The sequence below is a fragment of the Podarcis tiliguerta genome (assembly GCF_965153285.1).
Source record: "Podarcis tiliguerta genome assembly, chromosome: 2".
In the NCBI taxonomy this organism is placed as follows: Eukaryota; Metazoa; Chordata; class Lepidosauria; order Squamata; family Lacertidae; genus Podarcis; species Podarcis tiliguerta.
In genome coordinates, this window is record NC_139535.1 from 18,243,179 (window position 1) to 18,264,310 (window position 21,132).

Below are 21,132 nucleotides of genomic sequence, written 5' to 3' on the forward strand. Positions count from 1 at the left end.
TTTCCCTCACAGAACTGCAGTTGTCACAGTGGTTTAATAATCAATTCCTCAATCGGGAGGAAAGGGAAGGTTGTAATTTTTTTTAAAGTAAAAGTGGAAGGATATTTTTAATAGAAAAAGAAAGAAAGAAAGAAAGAAAAGAAAAAAAAACCTATCCAGGAGTGAAAGTTATCACCTATCACTGCACATTTTCTTACGCCAAGCTATGATAATTATGACTCAATGATTTGCTGGTCACAGCAGAGTGGTCCCATCTTCTACAATTCTCAGAAGGGTTTAACGGTCAATCCCTCTTCCCAGGGAATTATGGGAATTGTAGGTTTATGAGGGGAATGGACACCCCTTAGCAACTCACAGCACCCTTAACAAACTACAGTTTCTCAGGATTCTTTGCGGGAAGCCATGGCTGTCTTCAAAGTGGTATGATACCGCTTTAAACGTACAGTGCAGACAGCACCTTTTGTCGCAGACCAGTCGCCTACGGCGTTTTCTTGCGAGCGTGAAGTTTCTGATGAGCGATGAGGGGCGATTTTTGGCTGAAGCTTCTCCCGCAGTCGGGACAAACATACGGTTTCTCTCCCGTGTGGGTTCTAATATGCTGCGTAAGAATGGAGCTCACCCTAAAGCTCCGCTCACAGTCGGGACATTTATACGGTTTTTCTCCCGTGTGGATTCTCTGGTGTTTACTAAGGGTGGAAAGGATAGTAAAGCCTTTCCCACAATCGGGGCACTGGAAGGGCCTCTCTCCTGTGTGAATTCTCTGGTGCACGTTGAGATGGGAGCTCCGGTTGAAGCTTTTCCCGCATTCCCCACACAAAAAGGGCTTCTCGGATGTGTGGACTCTCTGATGTTCAATAAGGCTCGAACTCACAGTGAAACTTTTCCCACAGTCTGGGCATTCGTAAGGTTTCTCTCCCGTGTGACTTCTCTGATGCGTCACAAAGTTTGAGCTCTGGCTGAAGCTTTTCCCGCACTCGCCGCAGACGTAAGGTTTCTCCCCGGTGTGAACCCGGTGGTGTTTAATGAGGTCTGCTTTGTAACTGAAACTCTTCTCGCACTCGGGGCATTTGTAGGGCTTTTCTTCCATGTGGATTTTTCTGTGCCTGCTCAGAGTTGAGCTGGCCCCGTACCTTTTCCCACATTCGGGGCACTTGTACGGCTTTTCTCCAGTGTGGATTCTCTGATGAGTGCTGAAGTTCTTGCTGTGAGTAAAACATTTCCCACACTCCAGGCATTTGTACAGTTCGGCTTGATGTTCGAAAGGATCTGAGCGGCCCAGGAAGCTTTCCCCAAAATTGGGGCATTGAAATAATTTCTCTCCCATGTGATGCTGCAGGCGAGTTTATTCTCCAGTTGTGTCTCCCGAGCCCCAAAAACTGATAAAGAGTCGCTGCTTTGCAGGTTTCTCAACAAGGGATAAAATTGAAGCTTCAGGCTGAACGATGTATTCAAAGTCAAAATATTTCGAAGCTGACTTTGCTGTATGACGGATGATTAAATTGTGTTCTGACCAGCAATATTCCCTAGTCAGATCTGTCTGTTTATTTAGCTGGAGTTACACTCATTCAAGCCCTTCACTTTTATTCTTCCACGCAGGATATGGATGACGTACCAGATACCAAAAGGAGATAAATAAGGTCTATCATGTTCTCCTCTTCATTCTGCCGAGACACAGAGAGTTCAATATTATTATTATTATTATTATTATTAATTGTCCAAAATATTTGGAGGACACCAGGTTTGGGGCTACAGCTAATGCACGTTTACTCAGAAATAAGCCCCACTGAGCTCAATGGGTCTGGCTCCTATATAGGATTGCAGATTAGCCTATGGATACATACTAATGAAAATGTATATTCTTCCAGTTTACCCCCTGCTTTTATTTCCCTTCCCTTCTTTCTTGTGCGGAATTTCAAATTGTCCTCTAGAATTTGTAAAGTACCATGCTCATGGATGGTCTTATTGTGGGGTAATCAGTCTCCTATAACCAACATGTTTAACTTAACACATGAAGGGGTTAAGACCATAGAGTAAGCTGTCCTGCCAGGCTCAGCCTAGGTCGCTCCCCCTCACTTTGGGAGGAAGGTAATCATGCCCTATTGTACTTCAGTCTACTTGGGAAGCTCATCCTGTGCTGGTTGCTCCAGCTCAGAGTGCATGGCTCTCACTGGCCAACCTTGAGTTCCTATACCAATAATGTAGGAACTTTCACCACTAACTTTCAAATCCAAGGAAGTTTTACTGCCTGTGCAACTTTTTTGAGACTGCTGTATGGAAAAGCACATGAATCTGGCCTTGGGGAAGTTTGTAAGTAAACCATTTTTAACTTACCAAACGTGTGGTCTTTTTCTATGTTAGGGAAGAGGGGGACTTTGGAAGGTCTAACAGCATATATTTCCACACTTTGCTGCATTTTTTGTGATTTTAAATCTCTACTGGGGTTCTCTCACCAAAGAGTACTTACCCCAAACTTGGATCTTGGCAACCAATACTTATCCTTTATTTATTTTTTCCCTTGAACCAATAATTATCTATTATAGTGTTTCCCAGACTTTCTCCCCTACGGACCACTTGGATATTGCTGAAGGTCTTGGTGGCGCATTTAAGGATTTTTCTGCCTTTTGCATTACATGCAATATTCTTTTTAACTGTCTTTTAATTGCTGCTTTTATTTCTTGAAGTTTACAAGTTGCTTTGTGGAGGGAGCTCCACAAAAAACAGGGCATGCATTTTAAACAAAAATAATTTTAATATATATCTGAAAGACTACAGGCTGCCTAACCTTGCCACAGCTTCGTGGAAAAGACTGCTCCAAATCTTTGCAAGCGCCCAGTTCTTTACTTCCTGGTTTTACTTCCTTGCTTCTCTAAAACACCTGCTGTCCTTTGGGAAAATGCAGTTCCTATCTATCTATCTATCTATCTATCATCTATCTATCATCTATCTAATCTATCTATCTATCTATCTATCCTGCTGTCCTTTGGGAAAATGCAGTTCCTATCTATCATCTATCTATCTATCTATCTATCTATCTATCATCTATCTATCTATATTCTTTGCAGGCTGAGAACTGCAGGTAGGGCGTGACAGCCATCAGAGATGACCATTTGCCCCTTACCTTATTATTCCCAAAGACAAACAGCAGAAACAGCAGCGCATTTTGTCTCCTGGGAAAGAAGCCTCACCGTGGCTAGTCTCACAAGGGACCTCCGCCTCTCCTGTGCCTGGGAAACCGGAAACTTGCAAGGAAGAAGATGAGCAAATTCCTTGATCCGGAAGCTCAAAAGATCTTCGCTTTGCTCTCTCCCTCTTCTTACTTCCCTGCAAGTCAATCCGATCTCATCTAGAGCCCTCTGCTGGCTACGGCCGGCCATGTGTCTAGGAAACGGTGGATGGGCGCGATCGGGGAAATGGTAGAGTTGAAAGGGACCCCCAAGAGTCAAAATTTATTATTATTGTTCCGCCTGGCCTTTGGTTCGGACTCAGTCTGCCCCTTATGTTTCCCTCCCCTTATGGTCTTGATTTATTGGCTACTTTTAAAATGAGGCTGCATTTTAAGTTGCATTTTGAGCCTGTATTTTAAATTGGTCCCCCCCCCCCCATTATGTTTTTACTGTGATTTTATTGGTGTTAGCCGCTCTGAGCCCGGCTCTGGCCGGGGAGGGCGGGGTATAAATAAAATTTATTATCAACATCATCATCCAGTCCAACCCCCTGCAATGCAGAAATTGGTGGGCCGTTTTTATGACTACAACTCGCAACAAACAAGGTGATGCGAGACAGCATCCAGCAGGTTCTCCACCCTTAGTGTAAACACCAATTTTAGGGAAGTTTTTAATGTTTGCTGTTTTATCGCTTATTGTTGTTGTTGTTGTTGTTTTTATTATTATTATTATTATTATTATTATTATTATTCTCTTGGGAGCTGCCCAGAGTGACCCGGGAAACCCAGCCAGATGGGCAGAGTATAAATAATAAATTGTTATTATTATATAATTATTATTACACTTAATACACATTTAAAGCACATATCTCCTCCCCAAGAATCATGGGAGCTGTAGTTTATCCCTCACAGAGTATAAAGCTGCTGAATACACACTTGCATGGGACTGAATAAGCATATGGTAAAGGTAAAGGGACCCCTGACCATTAGGTCCAGTTGTGGACGACTCTGGGGTTGCGGCGCTCATCTCGCTTTACTGGCCGAGGGAGCCGCCGTACAGTTTCCAGGTCATGTTGCCAGCATGACTAAGCCGCTTCTGGCGAACCAGAGCAGCGCACGGAAACGCCGTTTATCTTCCCACTGGAGCGGTACCTATTGATCTACTTGCACTTTGACGTGCTTTCGAACTGCTAGGTTGGCAGGAGCTGGGACCGAGCAATGGGAGCTCACCCCGTCGCGGGGATTCCAACTGCCGACCTTCTGATCGGCAAGTCCTAGGCTCTGTGGTTTAACCCACAGCGCCACCCGCATCATATGAGCTGCCTGTAAAAACAAAAAAATTAACTGTGCTATTTCGTAAGAGTCATAGGATCGTAGGCTTGGAAGGGACCTCCAAGGAAGGAAGGAACAGATTGTCTCTGCTTATCCTCGCAATAGGCTTGTGGAAACTACAGTGGTACCTCTGGTTACGTACTTAATTCGTTCCGGAGGTCCATTCTTAACCTCAAACCGTTCTTAACCTGAAGCACCACTTTAGCTAATGGGGCCTCCTGCTGCCACCGTGCCACTGGAGCACAATTTCTGTTCTCATCCTGAAACAAAGTTCTTAACCTGAGGTGCTATTTCTGGGTTAGCGGAGTCCGTAACCTGAAGCGTATGTAACCTGAAGCGTATGTAACACGAGGTACCACTGTATGTTCTTACACTGATAACTCGTTTTTCTTCCACAAAAAGTCTCTCATCTAGGTGCTGAGCGGAAGCAGACCTACCTGAGCAAAATGATGACCTCATGCGCCTTCAAAACAGAGTGACATCAATAACGGGCTCTTTCTCAGCCACTGCACAGTTTTCTCTCAATATTATTTTCTTTCTTTAAAAGAAAACACCATTTCTAGGGTGGGCACCTCCCATTTCCACTGCTGAACAGCTTGAAACACCTGACTACCCAATCCAAACTCCATAGACGGGCTACCAACCCACCCCTTACTCCACGTGTGCCCCCACCCTGCTTCCATAGGTGGAATCGGCACTGCTACGGTGCCACGTCATGCCCGTTCGGCCTTTGCAAGACCTCGACTGTCATTGGAACTCTCTGCCTCTTGATCTCAAGTAGGCGCCTTCGCTGTGCGCTTTTCGACGCCTGCTGGAAACACCCTTGTTTAGACAAGCTTCCCCCCCCACAATACTTAGAAAGCTGAGGCTATCTTCTACAGCCTTAGTGGTTTAACCTTCTGCGTCTGCTTCTTGAGAACGAAGTATGTACATCTACACTTTCATGAGTGTGTGCATGCACAGGTCACGAACCTTGACAGATGTCGTCTTAAATCCCGAAAGAACCTCAAAACACCATACTGTATTCTACTCTTGCAGATGTGTGACTTGCACATCTGCAGGCAGCTGACGACTTTCTGTGTGCATTGGCCTTAAATCACTATCATTTTGTTTTTTAAATTGATAGCTTTATCTCTTCTGTAAACAGGTTTTTGTACAATCAAGCAGCATACAAATTTTTAATAATAATAATAATAATAATAATAATAATAATTTTTTCTTTATACCCCGCCCTTCCCGGTTCAAAAACCGGGCTCAGGGCGGCTAACAACATATTTAAAACACTTAATTGATGCAACAAAAAACAGCATAAAATACAATATAAAACGTGAATAACAATAAATTCAGAATTCAAAAATCAATTTTGGGGGGGAAATCCATCCAATAAACATTCGATGATCACCAGGGCTAGCTGGCTAAATTAGTCCTATTTGGGCCAGCGAGGAGACCACGGGAGAATTAGCTGTGGGATCCCAGAGCAGGTAATCTTCATAAAAAGAGGAGGGGGAGGGGGAGGGAAGGAAGGGGAATAAAAGATCAGGTTAAGTTCAAGTTGAAAGCCAGGCGGAATAGCTCTGTCTTACATGCCCTGCAGAAGGAAGTTAAATCCTGCAGGGCCCTGATCTCATGGGACAGAGCATTCCACCAGGTCGGAGCCATCACTGAGAAGGCCCTGGCCCTTATTTATAAAAAAACAATTAAAAAATTTAAAAGCACTGCTGGAGATCACGCGAAGGCTCCCCCCTTATTCCTTTTTTTTCAAAAATATTTTTTTATTAATTTTAACATATTAATTATAATACATACAATAAAACTTCACATCTTATACAATCTTTTTGGACTTCCATCAGCACCTCTGATGATCCACCATTCTTATCATTTCTTCTGCATTTATTAAATTCATATTGCCTTTAATTATCTTAACTAACAATCCCCCCTTTATCCATTTTTGCAATAATTCAAATAATTCTCCTCACAAAACTTCCTGCAAACCTACAAACATAATCTGATCATCACAATTACTTTTCAAATAGTCCGTAAATTTACACCAGTCTTCCGTGAATCTCTGGTCCCGCAGGTTTCGAATTCTTCCTGTTAGTTTATCTAATTCTGCATAGTTCATCAATTTCATCCTCCATTCTTCTTTCGTTGGTAAATCTTCTTGCTTCCATTTTTGTGCCGATAATATTCTTGCTGCCATCACTGCATATAAGAACAGCTTAGAATCCTTTCTATTTATATCATCTCCTACAAAGCCAAGTAAAAATGCTTCTGGTTTCTTAATAAATGTATATTTCAACATTTTTTCCATCTCATATATCATTTCCCAGATGTTTTTCACCTTTTTACATTCCCACTACATACGATAAAATGTTCCTTCTTTTTCTTTACATTTCCAACATTTATTACTAACTTTATACATTTCAGCTAATTTAACGGGAGTAATATACCATCTATACATCATTTTCATCACATTTTCTTTTAAGGCACTGTATGCAGTAAATTTTAAACCTCCTTTCCATAGTTTTCCCCAATCACTCAACTGTATGTTATACCCAATATCTGTAGCCCAATGAATCATAACCGAGTTCTTCTTCCTATGCCGCAATGCTGCAAGAGAAATCTCTGCATCCGACGACTCTTAAGGCAACAGCTCGACCTTCTCCCCCTCTATCTCTCCCCCCAGCTGCGGGATAGACTCCCTCTCCCCGCCCTCCCTAACTTTTAGACACCACGAGCAACACCAGGCGCAGGCAGGCAGCTTCCAGCAGAGGGCTCCTCCTCCGCTTCTTTCCGAAGGAAGCGGCGGTGGCGACAGAAATACGGTATCCACCGGGGCCCTTCCCTTCTCCCGCCCACGATCCCAGAAGATTGACGGGAGCTGGACCCCCTGCTGGGGAGGGATCTTGGGATCGCCTGCACGGAAAGGGACGCCGAGCTGCCGCAAGGGCCCCGGATCCGGCGTTGCAAAGCCCGAGCCCGACCGAGGTGAGACGCAGCAAGCAGCCCTTGGGCCGCGGCGGCCATTAGCTCCTCCCGTGCAGCCCGTCGAGTCTCTTTGCAAGGCCGGAGGGTGGGGAGATTGGCGGTCGAATCGCCCCGGGGAAGATCCCGTCCAGGGCTGGGGGCGAGGAAGCCGATCTGCGCCCAAGAGGTTCGGTTGAGAGAAATGCAGAACGACGGATGAATGGAAAGGGTTTTTTGTTTTGTTTTTTGCTGTCCGCAGCCTAGGATCTGCTGGAGGGGTAGATCCGCCAACGAGGCAGGCGATTTAGATCCCCGCGATCTCTCTACGCGTGCGAAAATAGGGGGGGGGGGGATTCTCACGGTCAGGACAAGCAGCCTCATCTAGCCTCGCGCTTCGAGGAAATCGGGATGGCGTGTATTGAAATTGCCACGTTTTGCTTTTAAGAACAGCGCTGGGAGGTAGGCCGGGCTGAGATATACAGTGGTACCTCGGGTTACAGACGCTTCATGTTACAGATGCTTCAGGTTACAGACTCCGCTAACCCAGAAATAGTACCTCGGGTTAAGAACTTTGCTTCAGGATGAGAACAGAAATCGTGCGGCGGCAGCAGGAGGCCCCATTAGCTAAAGTGGTGCTTCAGGTTAAATACAGTTTCAGGTTAAAAACAGACCTCCAGAACGAATTAAGTTCTTAACCCGAGGTATCACTGTATCATATGACTGCCACAGGCTTTGAGGAAGTGTGGGAAAAGTTGGCCGTAGCGTTCTCCCCCAGTTCCTAGTTAGCGGGAGAACAGCCCCGAGCAGAGCTCCAGGCCCGCTCAGTTTATGTGTGCTGGCAGTGCCACCCTGTTAACTATGCCGTCATAAAGCCACCCACAGGGCACCGCCAGCCAGTATAGATTGCTTATCTGGGACTGGGGAATGTGGGGCAGCTCTGGGTCTCTTTAAGCATGCACCCACTGGAACCAGTGTTGGGGTGAGACATTGATTCCCAGAAAACACCCAAATTTCCCAGCATTTTCCAGAAGCTGTTTTAATTGCTGGAAGGTTATCACAGCTGGAAGGTTATCTGGATTGGACAGAGAGACTGTTTAGTCTGAACGCAAACCTGTGGGGCCTGTGGGTGTGGGTGTGTCTTGCAGCAACCCAGGGCAAGGCCTAAAACCTTTAAGTGTGCCTGTGTCGGGAACCCGATAGAAGATTGTATTCTTGCATAGTACTGTAATCACTAAGCTTAAAGTCAACAACGAAAGAGTTCTGTCCGTACTGGGTTGTGTCGCTGTGATTTATTGCCGTGCTGATACCTGGAATTTCCTCCTCGCATCAAGGCTGTGTATTTTTACTCTGCCGGACCTGAAAGAGGAGTTTCTTGCTGTGAAAACTCTCAACAGGCCTTGGGAAAATGCAGCACAGGTGGTTTGCCTCAAGCACAAACGGTGACAGGCTCCCGGTGGAGTACAGGGTCAGGTTTAAGGGGCTGGTTTTGACCTTTAAAGCCCTATGCGGCCTAGGACCCTCGTCCCTACGGGACCGCCTCTCCTGGTATGCCCCAAGGAGGACCTTAAGATCCACAAATGACAACATTTTGGAGGTCCCAAGTCGCAAGGTGGTTAGATTGGTCTCTACTAGGGCCAGGGCCTTTTCAGTACTGGCCCCAACTCGGTGTAACGCTCTGTCACAAGAGAGTAGAGCCCTGCGGGACTTGACATCTTTCCGCAGAGCCTGCAAGACAGAGCTGTTCCGCCTGGCCTTTGGTTTGGACTCGGTCTGACCCTTATGTTTCCCTCCCCTTATGGTTTTGAACTATGGGCTACTATTAAAATGAGGCTGCATTTTAAATTATATTTAAACCTGTATTTTAAATTGGTTTATATTTTTATTTTATTTTTTAATTGTAATTTTACTGGTGTTAGCCGCCCTGAGACAGGCTCTGGCCGGGGAGGGCGGGGTATAAATAAAAATATATTATTATTATTATTATTAGTGGCGTCCCATAATCCCAACATGTTGTTGGGTAACCTGTAATATACCCAACAGCCCCTGCTGTCCCAGCTTAGAATCATAGATGGAGTCATAGCATTGTAGAGTTGGAGGGACCCAAGGGTCATCTAGTCCAACCCCCTGCAATGCAGGAATCTCAGCTAAAGTATCCATGACAGATGGCCATCCAACCTCTGCTTAAAAACCTCCAAGGAAGGAGAGACCGCTATCTCCCAAGGTAGACCGTTACCCTGCCAAACAGCTCTTACTGTCAGAAAGTCCTTCTTGATATTTCGTCAGAATCTCCTTTCATGCAGCTTGAAGCCCTGGGTTCGAGTCCTACCCTTCAGAGTAGGAGAAAACAAGCTTGTTCCTCTTCCATGTAACAACCCTTGAGATATTGGAAGATGGCTATCGTATCTCCTCTTTCCCAGTTTAACATACCCAATTCCCTCAGCCGCTCCTCATAAGGCTTAGATTCCAGACCTTTGATCACCTTGGTTGCCCTCCTCTGCTCACCTTCCGGCTTGCTAATATCCTTCCTAAAATTGTAGCACCCAGAACTGGACACAGTGTTCCAGCTGTGGTCTGACCAGGGCAGAATAGGGGACGCGGGTGGCACTGTGGGTTAAAGCCTCAGCACCTAGGGCTTGCCGATCGAAAGGTCGGTGGTTCGAATCCCCGAGGCGGGGCGCGCTCCCGTTGCTCAGTCCCAGCGCCTGCCAACCTAGCAGTTCGAAAGCACTCCCGGGTGCAAGTAGATAAATAGGGACCGCTTACTAGCGGGAAGGTAAACGGCGTTTCCGTGTGTGGCTCTGGCTCGCCAGAGCAGCGATGTCACGCTGGCCACGTGATCCGGAAGTGTCTCCGGACAGCGCTGGCCCCCAGCCTCTTTGAGTGAGATGGGCGCACAACCCTAGAGTCTGTCAAGACTGGCCCATAAGGGCAGGGGTACCTTTACCTTTTATGGCTTCCCTTGATCTGGACACTAGACTTCTGTTGTCGCAGCCTAAAACAGCATCAGCTTTTTTTTTTTTTTGGCTGCTGCATCTCACTGTTGACTTATGTTAAGCTTCTGGTTACTAAGAGCCCTAGATCTTGGCCACCCTTCTCTGCACACATTCCAGGTTGTCAATATTTCTCTTTAATTGTGGTATGTCGGGGACACGACTGGGATTATCAATTGGGTGGGTACCAGCCATGGGGTTCACTCCAGCAGCAGTGAGTGAGTTCTACTGGGACCCCGAAGAGAGAGAAAAAGGAGGGAGTAGCATAACCATAGGGACGCGGGTGGCGTTGTGGGTTAAACCACAGAGCCTAGGACTTGCTGATCAGAAGATCGGCGGTTCGAATCCCTGCGACTGGGTGAGCTCCCGTTGCTCGGTCCCTGCTCCTGCCAACCTAGCAGTTTGAAAGCATGTCAGTGTGCAAGTAGATAAATAGGTACCGCTCCGGCGGAAAGGTTAACGGCGTTTCCGTGCACTGCTCTGGTTCGCCAGAAGCAGCTTAGTCATGCTGGCCACATGACTCGGAAGCCAGCTCCCTCCGCCAATAAAGTGAGATGAGCGCCGCAACCCCAGAGTCTGTCACGACTGGACCTAATGGTCAGGGGTCCCTTTACCTTTACCTTTAGCATAGCCACAGAAAACAAAACAAGAGGCAAACTCTCAGAACAGTCTGGAAAAGGAATCATTTTATCATGTAAACCATTTTATCACTTTATATTGATTGATTGATTGATTGATTGATTGATTGAATTTATATACCACCCTATACCCAGAGGTCTCAGGGAGGTTCACAGAAAAGACCACAATATACAAAATCAAAATAAGAATGGTAACCCAATATTGTAACACCCCTCCAAAAAAGAGCCACATTTTAAAATGGGATAAGATGTCCATCAGGTCAACCAAAGGCCTGGTTAAAAAGGAACGTGTTTGCCTGGTGCCTAAAGGTGCCTAAAGATGAAGGCGCCAGGCAAACTTCCCTGGGGAGAGCATTCCACAGATGGGGAGCCACTGCAGAGAAGGCCCTGTTCTTGTCTTGCCAGCCTAGGGACCTCTCAAGGAGGCGGCACACGGAGGGCCTCAGAAGATGATCTCAGTGTCCGGGTAGGTTCATATGGAAAGAGGCGGTCCCTGAGGTATTGTGGTCCTAAGTATGCTGGTTATATGCCCAGATGGCTTCAATGTATACATTCAGTCTGTTCTGCTTTCTTTCCTCTTCCATCTTAAGGTCAGACCCAAAGAGCAGCTTAAAAAAAATTTAATCGATAAACAATGCACCAAAGGCTGAGAAAAGGCTGGGAAGAAGGGCTTGTGATAAGAGGATTGTATGAATCCTTGAATTGCAGAGATGGAAGGTATCCCCACAGAACATCTCTAGTCTGACTCCCTGCAATACGAAACAATTTTTGGAGTCCTCAGCGCGGAATAATGCCTCATCTCTGTTTTTTCTCTCTCTCTGTTTCTTTTCAGCTATTGAGAAAATGTTGACCCAACACAAAGAGGAGAAAACCGACCAGGAAAGCCTATTGGAGGAGGGCAGCTCTAGGAGCCCACCTCGCTTGAAGGCCTTTCTGGGAAGGCATGAAACTGGGACGCCGGAAGAACAAGTTCTCAAGAAGAAACACAAGTGTCCCGATTGCGGGAAGAACTTTTGCCGCCGTTCGGACCTTGTCCGGCACCGGAAACTCCATACGGGAGACCGTCCGTTTATCTGTTCCAAGTGTGGGAAAGGCTTTGTTCAGAGTACCCACCTCATCGCGCACCAGAAAAGCCACGTGCGAGAGAAGCCCTTTTTCTGTCCTCACTGCGGAAGAAGCTTCAACCAGATCCTGAACTTCAACAGACACCAGAGAACTCACGCGAAGGAACCGCCGTTCCAGTGCTGCGACTGCGGGAAGACCTTCAGCCGCAGCTCGAACCTTATCATGCACCAGAGGGCGCACACAGGGGAGAGGCCCTATAAATGCTTCGACTGTGGAAACAGCTTCAGCAGGAGCTCCACTCTCGTTACTCATCAGAGAATCCACACCGGCGAGAAACCCTATAAATGCCAGGACTGCTGGAAAAGTTTTGGCAGACGGTCGACCCTTGTGATGCACCAGAGAATCCACACTGGGGAGAAGCCTTATCAATGTCCCGACTGCCCAGAAAGCTTCAGCGTTAAATCGGGTCTTCTAAGTCATCAGAGAATCCACATGACCGAGAAGCCCTACCTTTGCCTGGAGTGCGGCAAAAACTTCTGCCGGAGCGCAGACCTTATCATCCACCAGAGAATCCACACGGGAGAAAAACCCTACAAGTGCAACGACTGCGGCAAGAAATTCAACACGAACTCGCACCTCGTCACTCACCTGAGGATTCACACAGGGGAAAAACCGTACAAGTGTCCCGAGTGCGGGAAGGGCTTCTCTTACAGCTCGGTGCTTGTGGGCCACCAGCGGCTTCACACGGGAGAAAAGCCGTACGCCTGTCTCGAGTGCGGGAAAACCTTCCGCAACAATTCGCACCTTATCACGCACCAGCGAGTGCACACGGGAGAGAAGCCGTACGAATGCGCTGAGTGCGGGAGGGGTTTCAGTGTCAGTTCAAACCTTCGGAAGCACCGGAAAATCCACGAAAGGGAGACCTCTCTTAAAGATTCTGAGTAGCAACCCTAGCTGGTGAAGTCCCAGTTAGGCGCTAGCAAAGCTTGCAAACCAGCGGTTCTCAACCTGTGGGTCCCCAGATGATGTTGGACTACAACTCCCATCATCCCTGAGTCTGGCCTTGCTAGCTAGGGATGAGGGGAGTTGTAGTTCAACAACATCTGGGGACCACAGGTTGAGAAAGGCTGTTGGAAACGGAAATTGATGCACAATGGGGGGTGCCTGAGAGAAACATCCGGAAAATCTTTTGCAACGCGGAATAGGCAACGTGGAGCATAGAGTAGCAAGGAACGGAGACCAAATCTAGTCTTAGAAAGATCTGGTTCTGGGATATCCTGACAATTCTGTTTCTCTAATGGGTGGGATAGGATGAGGAACCTTCCGTATTCTGTCTTCACCAGAGAAACTGGCACGCTTTTTCTCAAAAGGAGCTAACGCGAATAAAGTAGATTTGTACATGCTTCCTTGGCGATGCCTGTGTTTCTGATGTCCTGCTTCTTCAAATTTAGGGGTGGCAGAGAGCGATACAGAAAGGGTGTGATGGGAAAGGGCATGGGTGGTGGGGGCTGGTGGGCAGCGGGACAGGCGAATAGCACACAGATCATTTAAATAGCTAACGTCACAAAAGTCGGTGTGATTCCAGTGGTCATCGGCTGAACAAAAGCTTGTGCACAATCAGTAACGGGCAAATGGGGTAGAGCACCACAGAGATGGGATGGGGAGCCTTAGACCGGGGGCTGAATCCAGCCTTCTAGGCCTCTTATCTGACACTTGGGACTTTCCCTAGCCCCACCCACTACTGACCCTGCTCCACCCTCTCCTTGAGTGTTTTTGCCTGGCTGGACTTTGTCCTCGAACTCCAATGATGCTGGCAGCTGGGCTCGAGTGCATGCAGAAAGTTGCCTACTGTACAAAGGCAAAGTTGAACATTCATTGCCCTGCCTCCTGTTGCCCTCTGACTCCTCCCACCACTGGCACGTGGCCCTCAGAAGGGATTGTGGCCCTGGGCCTGTAAAAGGTTCCCCACCCCAGAGATAAGAGGGTATATTCTTATTCTTATTATTAACAATAATAATACACACACCTGTGTGTTCAGTTTTCTCTACCGCATCTCACTCAGTGCTACAATTATACTGTCACGACAGCAGATCCAAGTATCCAGAGGGGTGCAAAGTGAATTTTGGGGCGGGCAGAGGTGAGTTTTGTTGGGTTTCTTAGAGAGAACCTGCTGGTTTATTTTAACACTCTCGCGTCTCCGCTCCTCCACCTGCAGCTGCTGGGTGACCTTGGGCCAGTCACACTTCTTTGAAGTCTCTCAGCCCCACTCACCTCACAGAGTGTTTGTTGTGGGAGAGGAAGGGAAAGGAGAATGTGAGCCGCTTTGAGACTCCTGAAGGGGAGTGAAAGGCGGGATATCAAATCCAAACTCTTCTTCTTCTTCTTCTTCTTCTTCTTCTTCTTCTTCTTCTTCTTCTTCTTCTTCTTCTTCTTCTTCTTCATCCTAAACCATGGGTGGGCAAACTAAGGCCCAGGGGCCGGATCTGGCCCAATCACCTTCTAAATTTGGCCCGCAGATGGTCTGGGAATCAGAGTGTTTTTACATGAGTAGAATGTGTCCTTTTATTTAAAATGCATCTCTGGGTTATTTGTGGGGCATAGGAATTTGTTCATTATTTTTATTTTTCAAAATATAGTCTGGCCCCCCACAAGGTCTGAGGGACAGTGGACTGGCCCCCTGCTGAAAAAGTTTGCTGACCCTGTCCTAAACCTATGACCTTTGAAGCAAATGCTTTTAATTTTTTTGATAGGGTTAATTTTCAAGAATGCATGTTAAGCCTTAATTTGAATTTGATGTACAGCTGGAAATTGGAAGGTCGTGCTTCCAGAGATTTAAAAAAAATGCCACTGCACAAGGAGACACTGGATTTTACGAAGCTGCTTTATACCAAGTCAAGACCATTGATCCAGCCATCTTAGTAGTGCCCACACTGACTGGCAGCAAACAGGTTTCTCTTCCACCCATACCTGGAGATGCCCGGGATTCAACCTAGCACCTTCTGCATGCAAAACAGATTCTCTGCCTCTGATCTGTAAGGCTGTCCCCCTTTTTCATTGCATCTGTTGATATAGCATCGTGGTTAAGGGCATGAATGATGAAGTCCCCTGGTCCAGTCTTTAACTCAAGCTTTATCCAAGCCATTATTCTCTGTCTCACTCTTCCTTTCCATCTGCAATATAGGGAGGGGGTGATAGCTCTCTTTACCAGGATGCCTGTGAAACACTTTAGATATCCAATATGTGGTGTTAGGGACGCGGGTGGTGCTGTGGGTTAAACCATAGAGCCTAGGACTTGCCGATCAGAAGGTCGGCGGTTCGAATCCCTATAACGGGGTGAGCTCCCATTGCTCGGTCCCTGCTCCTGCCCACCTAGCAGTTCAAAAGCACGTCAAAGTGCAAGTAGATAAATAGGTACCACTCCGGCGGAAAGGTAAACGGCGTTTCCATGCACTGCTATTGTTCGCCAGAAGCGGCTTAGTCATGCTGGCCACATGACTCGGAAGCTCCCTCGGCCAATAAAGCGAGATGAGTGCCGCAACCCCAGAGTCAGCCATGACTGGACCTAATGGTCAGGGGTCCCTTTACCTTATGTGCAAATGACCTGCCACAGACCCACAGTTCCTTCTTTCAAGAAGGTTTACCACGAAGTGTTTCTCCCCAAACTATCCAGGTCGTGCGCCTTCAGTTCCAGCACATTTAGATCTCAAGACCTTTGTGTTTCAGAGCCGTTGGTGGATGTATCTGCAAAACTGGTTACTGCAGCATTCTGAATTCTATTTTTCAAATGCTCAGGGAAACCTCCACGTCCAGATGAACTCTGTTTGAATACCACATGCTGCGGAAGCACAATGGCAGCAGAGAGCAGTTGCAATCACACCCCGATTGTGGATTTCTGGTCACCTCTGGCTGGCTACTCTTGGAGGCTGGATTAAATGGGCGTATCAACCTGATCTAACAGGGGTCTTCTATATTTCACCTGGGTATCACAAAATCAGTGACAGCTTTCCCATCCTCTGACATCACTTCCAATTGCTAGTTTTCCGAGGAAGCAATTCACATACAGTGGTACCTCGGGTTAAGAACTTATTTCGTTCTGGAGGTCCGTTCTTAACCTGAAACTGTTCTTGACCTGAGGTACCACTTACCTAATGGGGCCTCATGCTGCCGCTGCACGATTTCTGTTTTCATCCTAAGGTAAAGTTCTTAACCTGAGGTACTTTTTCTGGGTTAGCGGAGTCTGTAACCTGAAGCGTCTGTAACCCAAGGTACCACTGTATTTAGCTGCAAGTCACAAAGTAGTGAATTATCAAGCGATGTAATAAGAGGTGTGTGACTTGGTCCTGAAAGCCCGTGCCCTCTAGTCTACTGAAAATGGTGCTCTTGGGAAAATGGGAAAGGCGTGTGAGTTTCTGTTTAGAATATAGGGTGAAAAAGGCACTCCTAGCAAATTGATGCAAAGATTTGTTCCACAGTGGAATTTGTTGCCAAGGAGTGTGGTGGAGTCTCCTTCTTTGGAGGTCTTGAAGCAGAGGCTTGACAACCATATGTCAGGAGTGCTCTGATGGTGTTTCCTGCTTGGCAGGGGGTTGGACTCGATGGCCCTTGTGGTCTCTTCCAACTCTATGATTCTATGATTCTATGATCAAGCGCCAACACTGAATTCACATTTTTTAAAAACTGCGGGATGGGGCTTCACAAAACATTGCATCTTAACTAAATAAAAACAAAAGGTACCCATGGCCTTTAAGTGCCATGGGAACACAAGCAAAGAGGAATATTAAATTATTGGGGGAGAGCTTCACATACAGGGCACTGCTATGTTCATGTGTTGTCGTCGTCGTCGTCGTCCCCAATGAATATGTTCATGCATGGAGCCCTCATCAGTTGTTCTTAAAGAATGACAGATTCACTTCAGTCCCAAGTTGTCATAGGCTTCAGAAGGTCATAATCCACACCTCGTCCTGATCATGTCAAGTAATAGTACCTCTCTATTCTGCCTCGGTCAGGCCACACCTGGAGTGCTGTGTCCAGTTCTGGGCACCCCAATTTAAGAAGGATATTGACAAGCTGGAATGAGTGCAGAGGAGGGCAGCCAAGATGATCAAGGGTCTGGAAACCAAGCCTTATGAGGAATGGTTGAGAAAACCAGAGACCTGAGAGGAGATATGATAGCCATCTTCAAATATCTCAAGGGCTGTCAAAATGGAAGATGGAGCAAGCTTGTTTTCTCCTGCTCTGAAAGCTAGGACCCGAACCAATGCCTTCAAGTTACAAGAGATTCCAACTAAACATCAGGAAGACCTTTCTGACAGAGCTGTTGGACAGTGGAACGATCTCCCTCGGTGGAATGATATTGCATCAGTAACTTAACACCTAGTGCAGGCACAGGCAAACTCTGCCCTCCAGATGTTTTGGGACTACAACTCCCATCATCCCTAGCTAATAGGCCCAGTGGCAGGGATGGTGGGAATTGTAGTCTCGAAACATCTGGAGGGCCAAGTTTGCCTGTGCCTGACCTAGTTAGTGGAGAGAGGTGAGATAGCCAGATAATAATAATAATAATAATAATTTATTTCTACTCCACCCATCTGGCTGGGTTTCCCCAGCCACTCTGGGCAGCTCCCAACAGAATATTAAAAACACAATAAAACATCAAGCTTCCCTAAATGGGGCTGCCTTCAGATGTCTTCTGAAAGTCAGATAGTTGTTTATTTCCTTGACATCTGATGAGAGGGTGTTCCACAGGGTGGGTGTCACTACCAAGAAGGCCCTTTCCATGGTTCCCTGTAACCTCACATCTCACAGTGAGGGAACTGCCAGAAGGCCCTCGGAGCTGGACCTCAGTGTCCGGACTGAACGATGGGGGTGGAGACGCTCCTTCAGGTATACAGGGCTGAGGCCGTTTGCTGGTGTTTGAGGTGAACTCATGGCTCTTGGGGACTGTCCACAACTGGAGTCAGTTCACTGGCTGAAACTGGTTCCCCAACCTTGGATTCAGCCATGAGTTAGATATTGTGTGGATGGAGTTCTCACATAATTATTGTGTGCATAACCAACGCAGGATGAATCAAAGTGACCAAATTTAAATTAGAAATTGTTTGCCCTGGTTGACCCTAAGCCTTCTCCTTAGACAGATTTTCCCAAGCAGAATTTAAAAAAATATATGAAATCAAGGAATCAAAGCCATTGCCTATTTTTTCTTCAGATTTCCTGTCTTTCGTTCTTTGACCTTATCTAGCCAAAAAAAAAAAAAAAAAAAGTAAATACATTTGGAAGTAAATATCTAAATAATTCCCTTGTGATATAGAGTAAGTGGGGTTCCCCTCCACCATTTGGCCTGCCTCTTATGAGCAATCGGATTTAATTGTATTAAATTTTATTTAAATAATCCATTGATAATACAAATTATAAAACAGATTTCCTCTCAAACAGAATTATTTTAATTTTATTCACTAACAGCATTCATATGCCACCCAGTAATGACAATCTCTGCGTAGCTTACCAAAAGCAATGCATTTCGAAATACAGAAATTAATTTAAACTGTAGCTCTGGTCTACTTAAAAGGGGGGAAAGGAGGCTTCCGAATCAGACTAAATTTAACTAACTCACAGAATCGCTATTTTTTAATCTCTGGCTCCTATTTGGTGGTCATAAACGAAAGGAAAAAAACCAGTTTCTGAATCAAACTAATGAGGAAGACGTAGCTTGATTTATTGTTTCAGGAGCAGGAAGCAAACACAAAATGTAAAGGCAAACCTAATGGAAAATGAAAAAGGTAAATAAGTACAGTGGTGCCCCGCAAGACGAATGCCTTGGAAGACGAAAAACTCGCTAGACGAAAGGGTTTTTCGTTTTCTGAGGTGCTTCGCAAGACGGATTTTCCAAAGGGCTTGCTTCGCTAGATGAAACAGCCCTGCCTCTCCTGTCATGGCGACGGTCACTGCACGCACGCACGCTCGCTTCCCCGCTCCTCCGGCTCCCTCCCACCTTCCGGCTGCCGACTCCTCCGGCTCCCTCCCACCTTCCGGCTGACGGTTAGTGCCTCGCGCCGCTGCCCACCGCCCTCGCGCCCTCCTCTGAGAGCCGCTGCCGCCAGCAGCCAGCGTTGCAGCCGGAGTCGCGCTCCTGAGCCCCGCCGCCCTCCAGCAGCCGCGTCGCGCGGTGGCCAAAAGGCGCGGGTGAGTCCAAGGACCGGCTGCGGCAGCTGCCCTGCTTCTCCCCACCCCTCCCCACCGTTGTTAGTGTTTAACTGCAGTGGTGCTTCGCAAGACGAAAAAACTCGCTCAACGAAAGAACTCGCGGAACGAATTAATTTCGTCTTGCGAGGCACCACTGTACCGGTTTCAGGGGAAACACCAGTGTCTTACCTCCAGCCTCCTTCGGTGTTTTACAAATGGCCTGGGGTTAAGATGGCCCCAGCTGAGTCCATGAGTGTGGGGCAGTCAAATCCTAAGCATACCCTCCAGAACCCCAACCAAACCTCCCTCCTTCCTGGAGGAGAGACTTGGTACGTCCCTCCCTCTTGTGGTAGGAAGGCCAGGATTCTGCTCACCTATGGGCCCTCCTGTCTCTTAAAATCTCACCACCACCCCACTTTCCCCACCCGCACCTGCTCTTCCCAGCAAGTTGCTTTGGTTCTCTGTCCTACCACTGGGTTGGTTCATCCGGGGGGGGGGGTCCCTGGTGCCTGTGCTTTTGCAGTTCGCCCTGCCATCTGAAGCATCTGATGAGAAAAGAAAGTGCCATTCTAAATCTTGAGGTTTTGCCGCTGCTCCTCCATCTCCCCTGATGTCCTCCCTCCTTACACACCAGCGGGGAAGATACTTTGTAGAGAGACTATAGGTCTGAACGGGTAACTTGTTGTGGGATGTAATCCGCTGAGAGCAGTCAAGCACAAGATTCCTTGTTTTCCTAGAGTGGACATGCGGTGGAATGTTTGGTCCAGCCAGTCGAAAACTTCCTGTTTCCTCCTGGCTGGAACATCCTTCCTTTGCATGTGACTAGAGGTGGGCGTGACCTTACCTGTCCAGGTAACAAAAGGACAAGGCGTGCTGCTACCACACTCTCTCTTTTTCACTTCCTTCTTCGTTTGACCGGCTTCTAGCTTGGACTGCCCTGCTAGCTTCTCAGCTAGCAGAGGCTGGGATCATTCCTCCATATGGGGTAGATCCATATGTATATATTTGTAACTAAGTCTGCCTTCAGGGATCCAATGTTGAACTGACATGAGTAAACAACTTTTATTGACTTTAAATAAGATTGTTGTGTGTTTATTCTTTTAAGAGGGATAAAAGGGAACTTACCAGCAACATACAATTCAACACAGTGGTACCTTGGGTTAAGAACTTAATTCGTTCCGGAGGTCCGTTCTTAACCTGAAACTGTTCTTAACCTGAAGACCACTTTAGCTAATGGGGCCTCCTGCTGCCGCTGCACTGCTGCTGCACGATTTCTGTTCTTATCCTGGAGCAAAGTTCTTAACCCAAGGTACTATTTCTGGGTTAGTGGAGTCTGTAACCTGAAGCGCCTGTAACCTGAAGCGCCTGTAACCCGAGGTACTACTGTACTGAATTGTATGATAGTGAGAGGTTTACACAAGCCTGCAACCAGCTATCTGCTGTGCATGTTAAAAGGGGAATGTAAACTCTTCTAAGTAAAAGAACTTGCTAGCGCAAGTTAGGAAGGATATTAATAAACAATATGTCCTCTTCTGCCTCCCTGAACATTCCCACTTGTAGGGGACTCCCCTTCTCCCCCTTCCATCACTCCATCTGTTTCGGCTTTTTCCTCTCATTTGCCCCCAGACTCCTCCTCTCCATCCAGGCTCCTCCCACCCATATGAGATTATTAGGCCAAGGACTTCAGGATTATGCTCCCTGCCGCTTGGAAAGTGGTCAGGACAATCTAGGCCACATTCGCACCATGCATTTAAGCAGGGCCATGGCGCTTTAAAATGGCTTCCCCCAAAGAATTCTG

General features: G+C 47.0%; 2 protein-coding genes and 1 long non-coding RNA gene across 3 annotated transcripts in view; 2 read left to right on the forward strand and 1 right to left on the reverse strand.

The window, feature by feature from the left end:
• The window catches only part of LOC310671104, a 51,994-nt gene extending 38,436 nt beyond the window's left edge, over positions 1–13,558 (forward strand). Inside the window, exon 2 of the long non-coding RNA XR_014507785.1 lies at positions 13,272–13,558. This is a non-coding gene — a long non-coding RNA (uncharacterized lncRNA). The remainder of the gene's footprint in view (positions 1–13,271) is intronic.
• LOC310670833 (uncharacterized protein) lies at positions 134–3,277 on the reverse strand. The gene is made up of 2 exons (XM_083426617.1): positions 3,186–3,277; positions 134–1,661 (listed from the first exon to the last, which is right to left on the reverse strand). The coding sequence occupies exon 2, from the start codon at positions 1,322–1,324 to the stop codon at positions 479–481; it is 846 nt and encodes a 281-aa protein (XP_083282743.1). The 5' UTR covers positions 1,325–1,661; positions 3,186–3,277; the 3' UTR covers positions 134–478.
• On the forward strand, positions 5,211–13,238 carry LOC310672859 (uncharacterized protein; the record flags this gene model as incomplete). Its single annotated transcript, XM_083430513.1, has 3 exons — positions 5,211–5,272; positions 7,182–7,483; positions 11,923–13,238. 3 exons carry the CDS (start codon positions 5,211–5,213, stop codon positions 13,098–13,100), a joined length of 1,542 nt encoding a protein of 513 aa, XP_083286639.1. The 3' UTR covers positions 13,101–13,238.
• Positions 13,559–21,132: the final 7,574 nt, after the last annotated feature.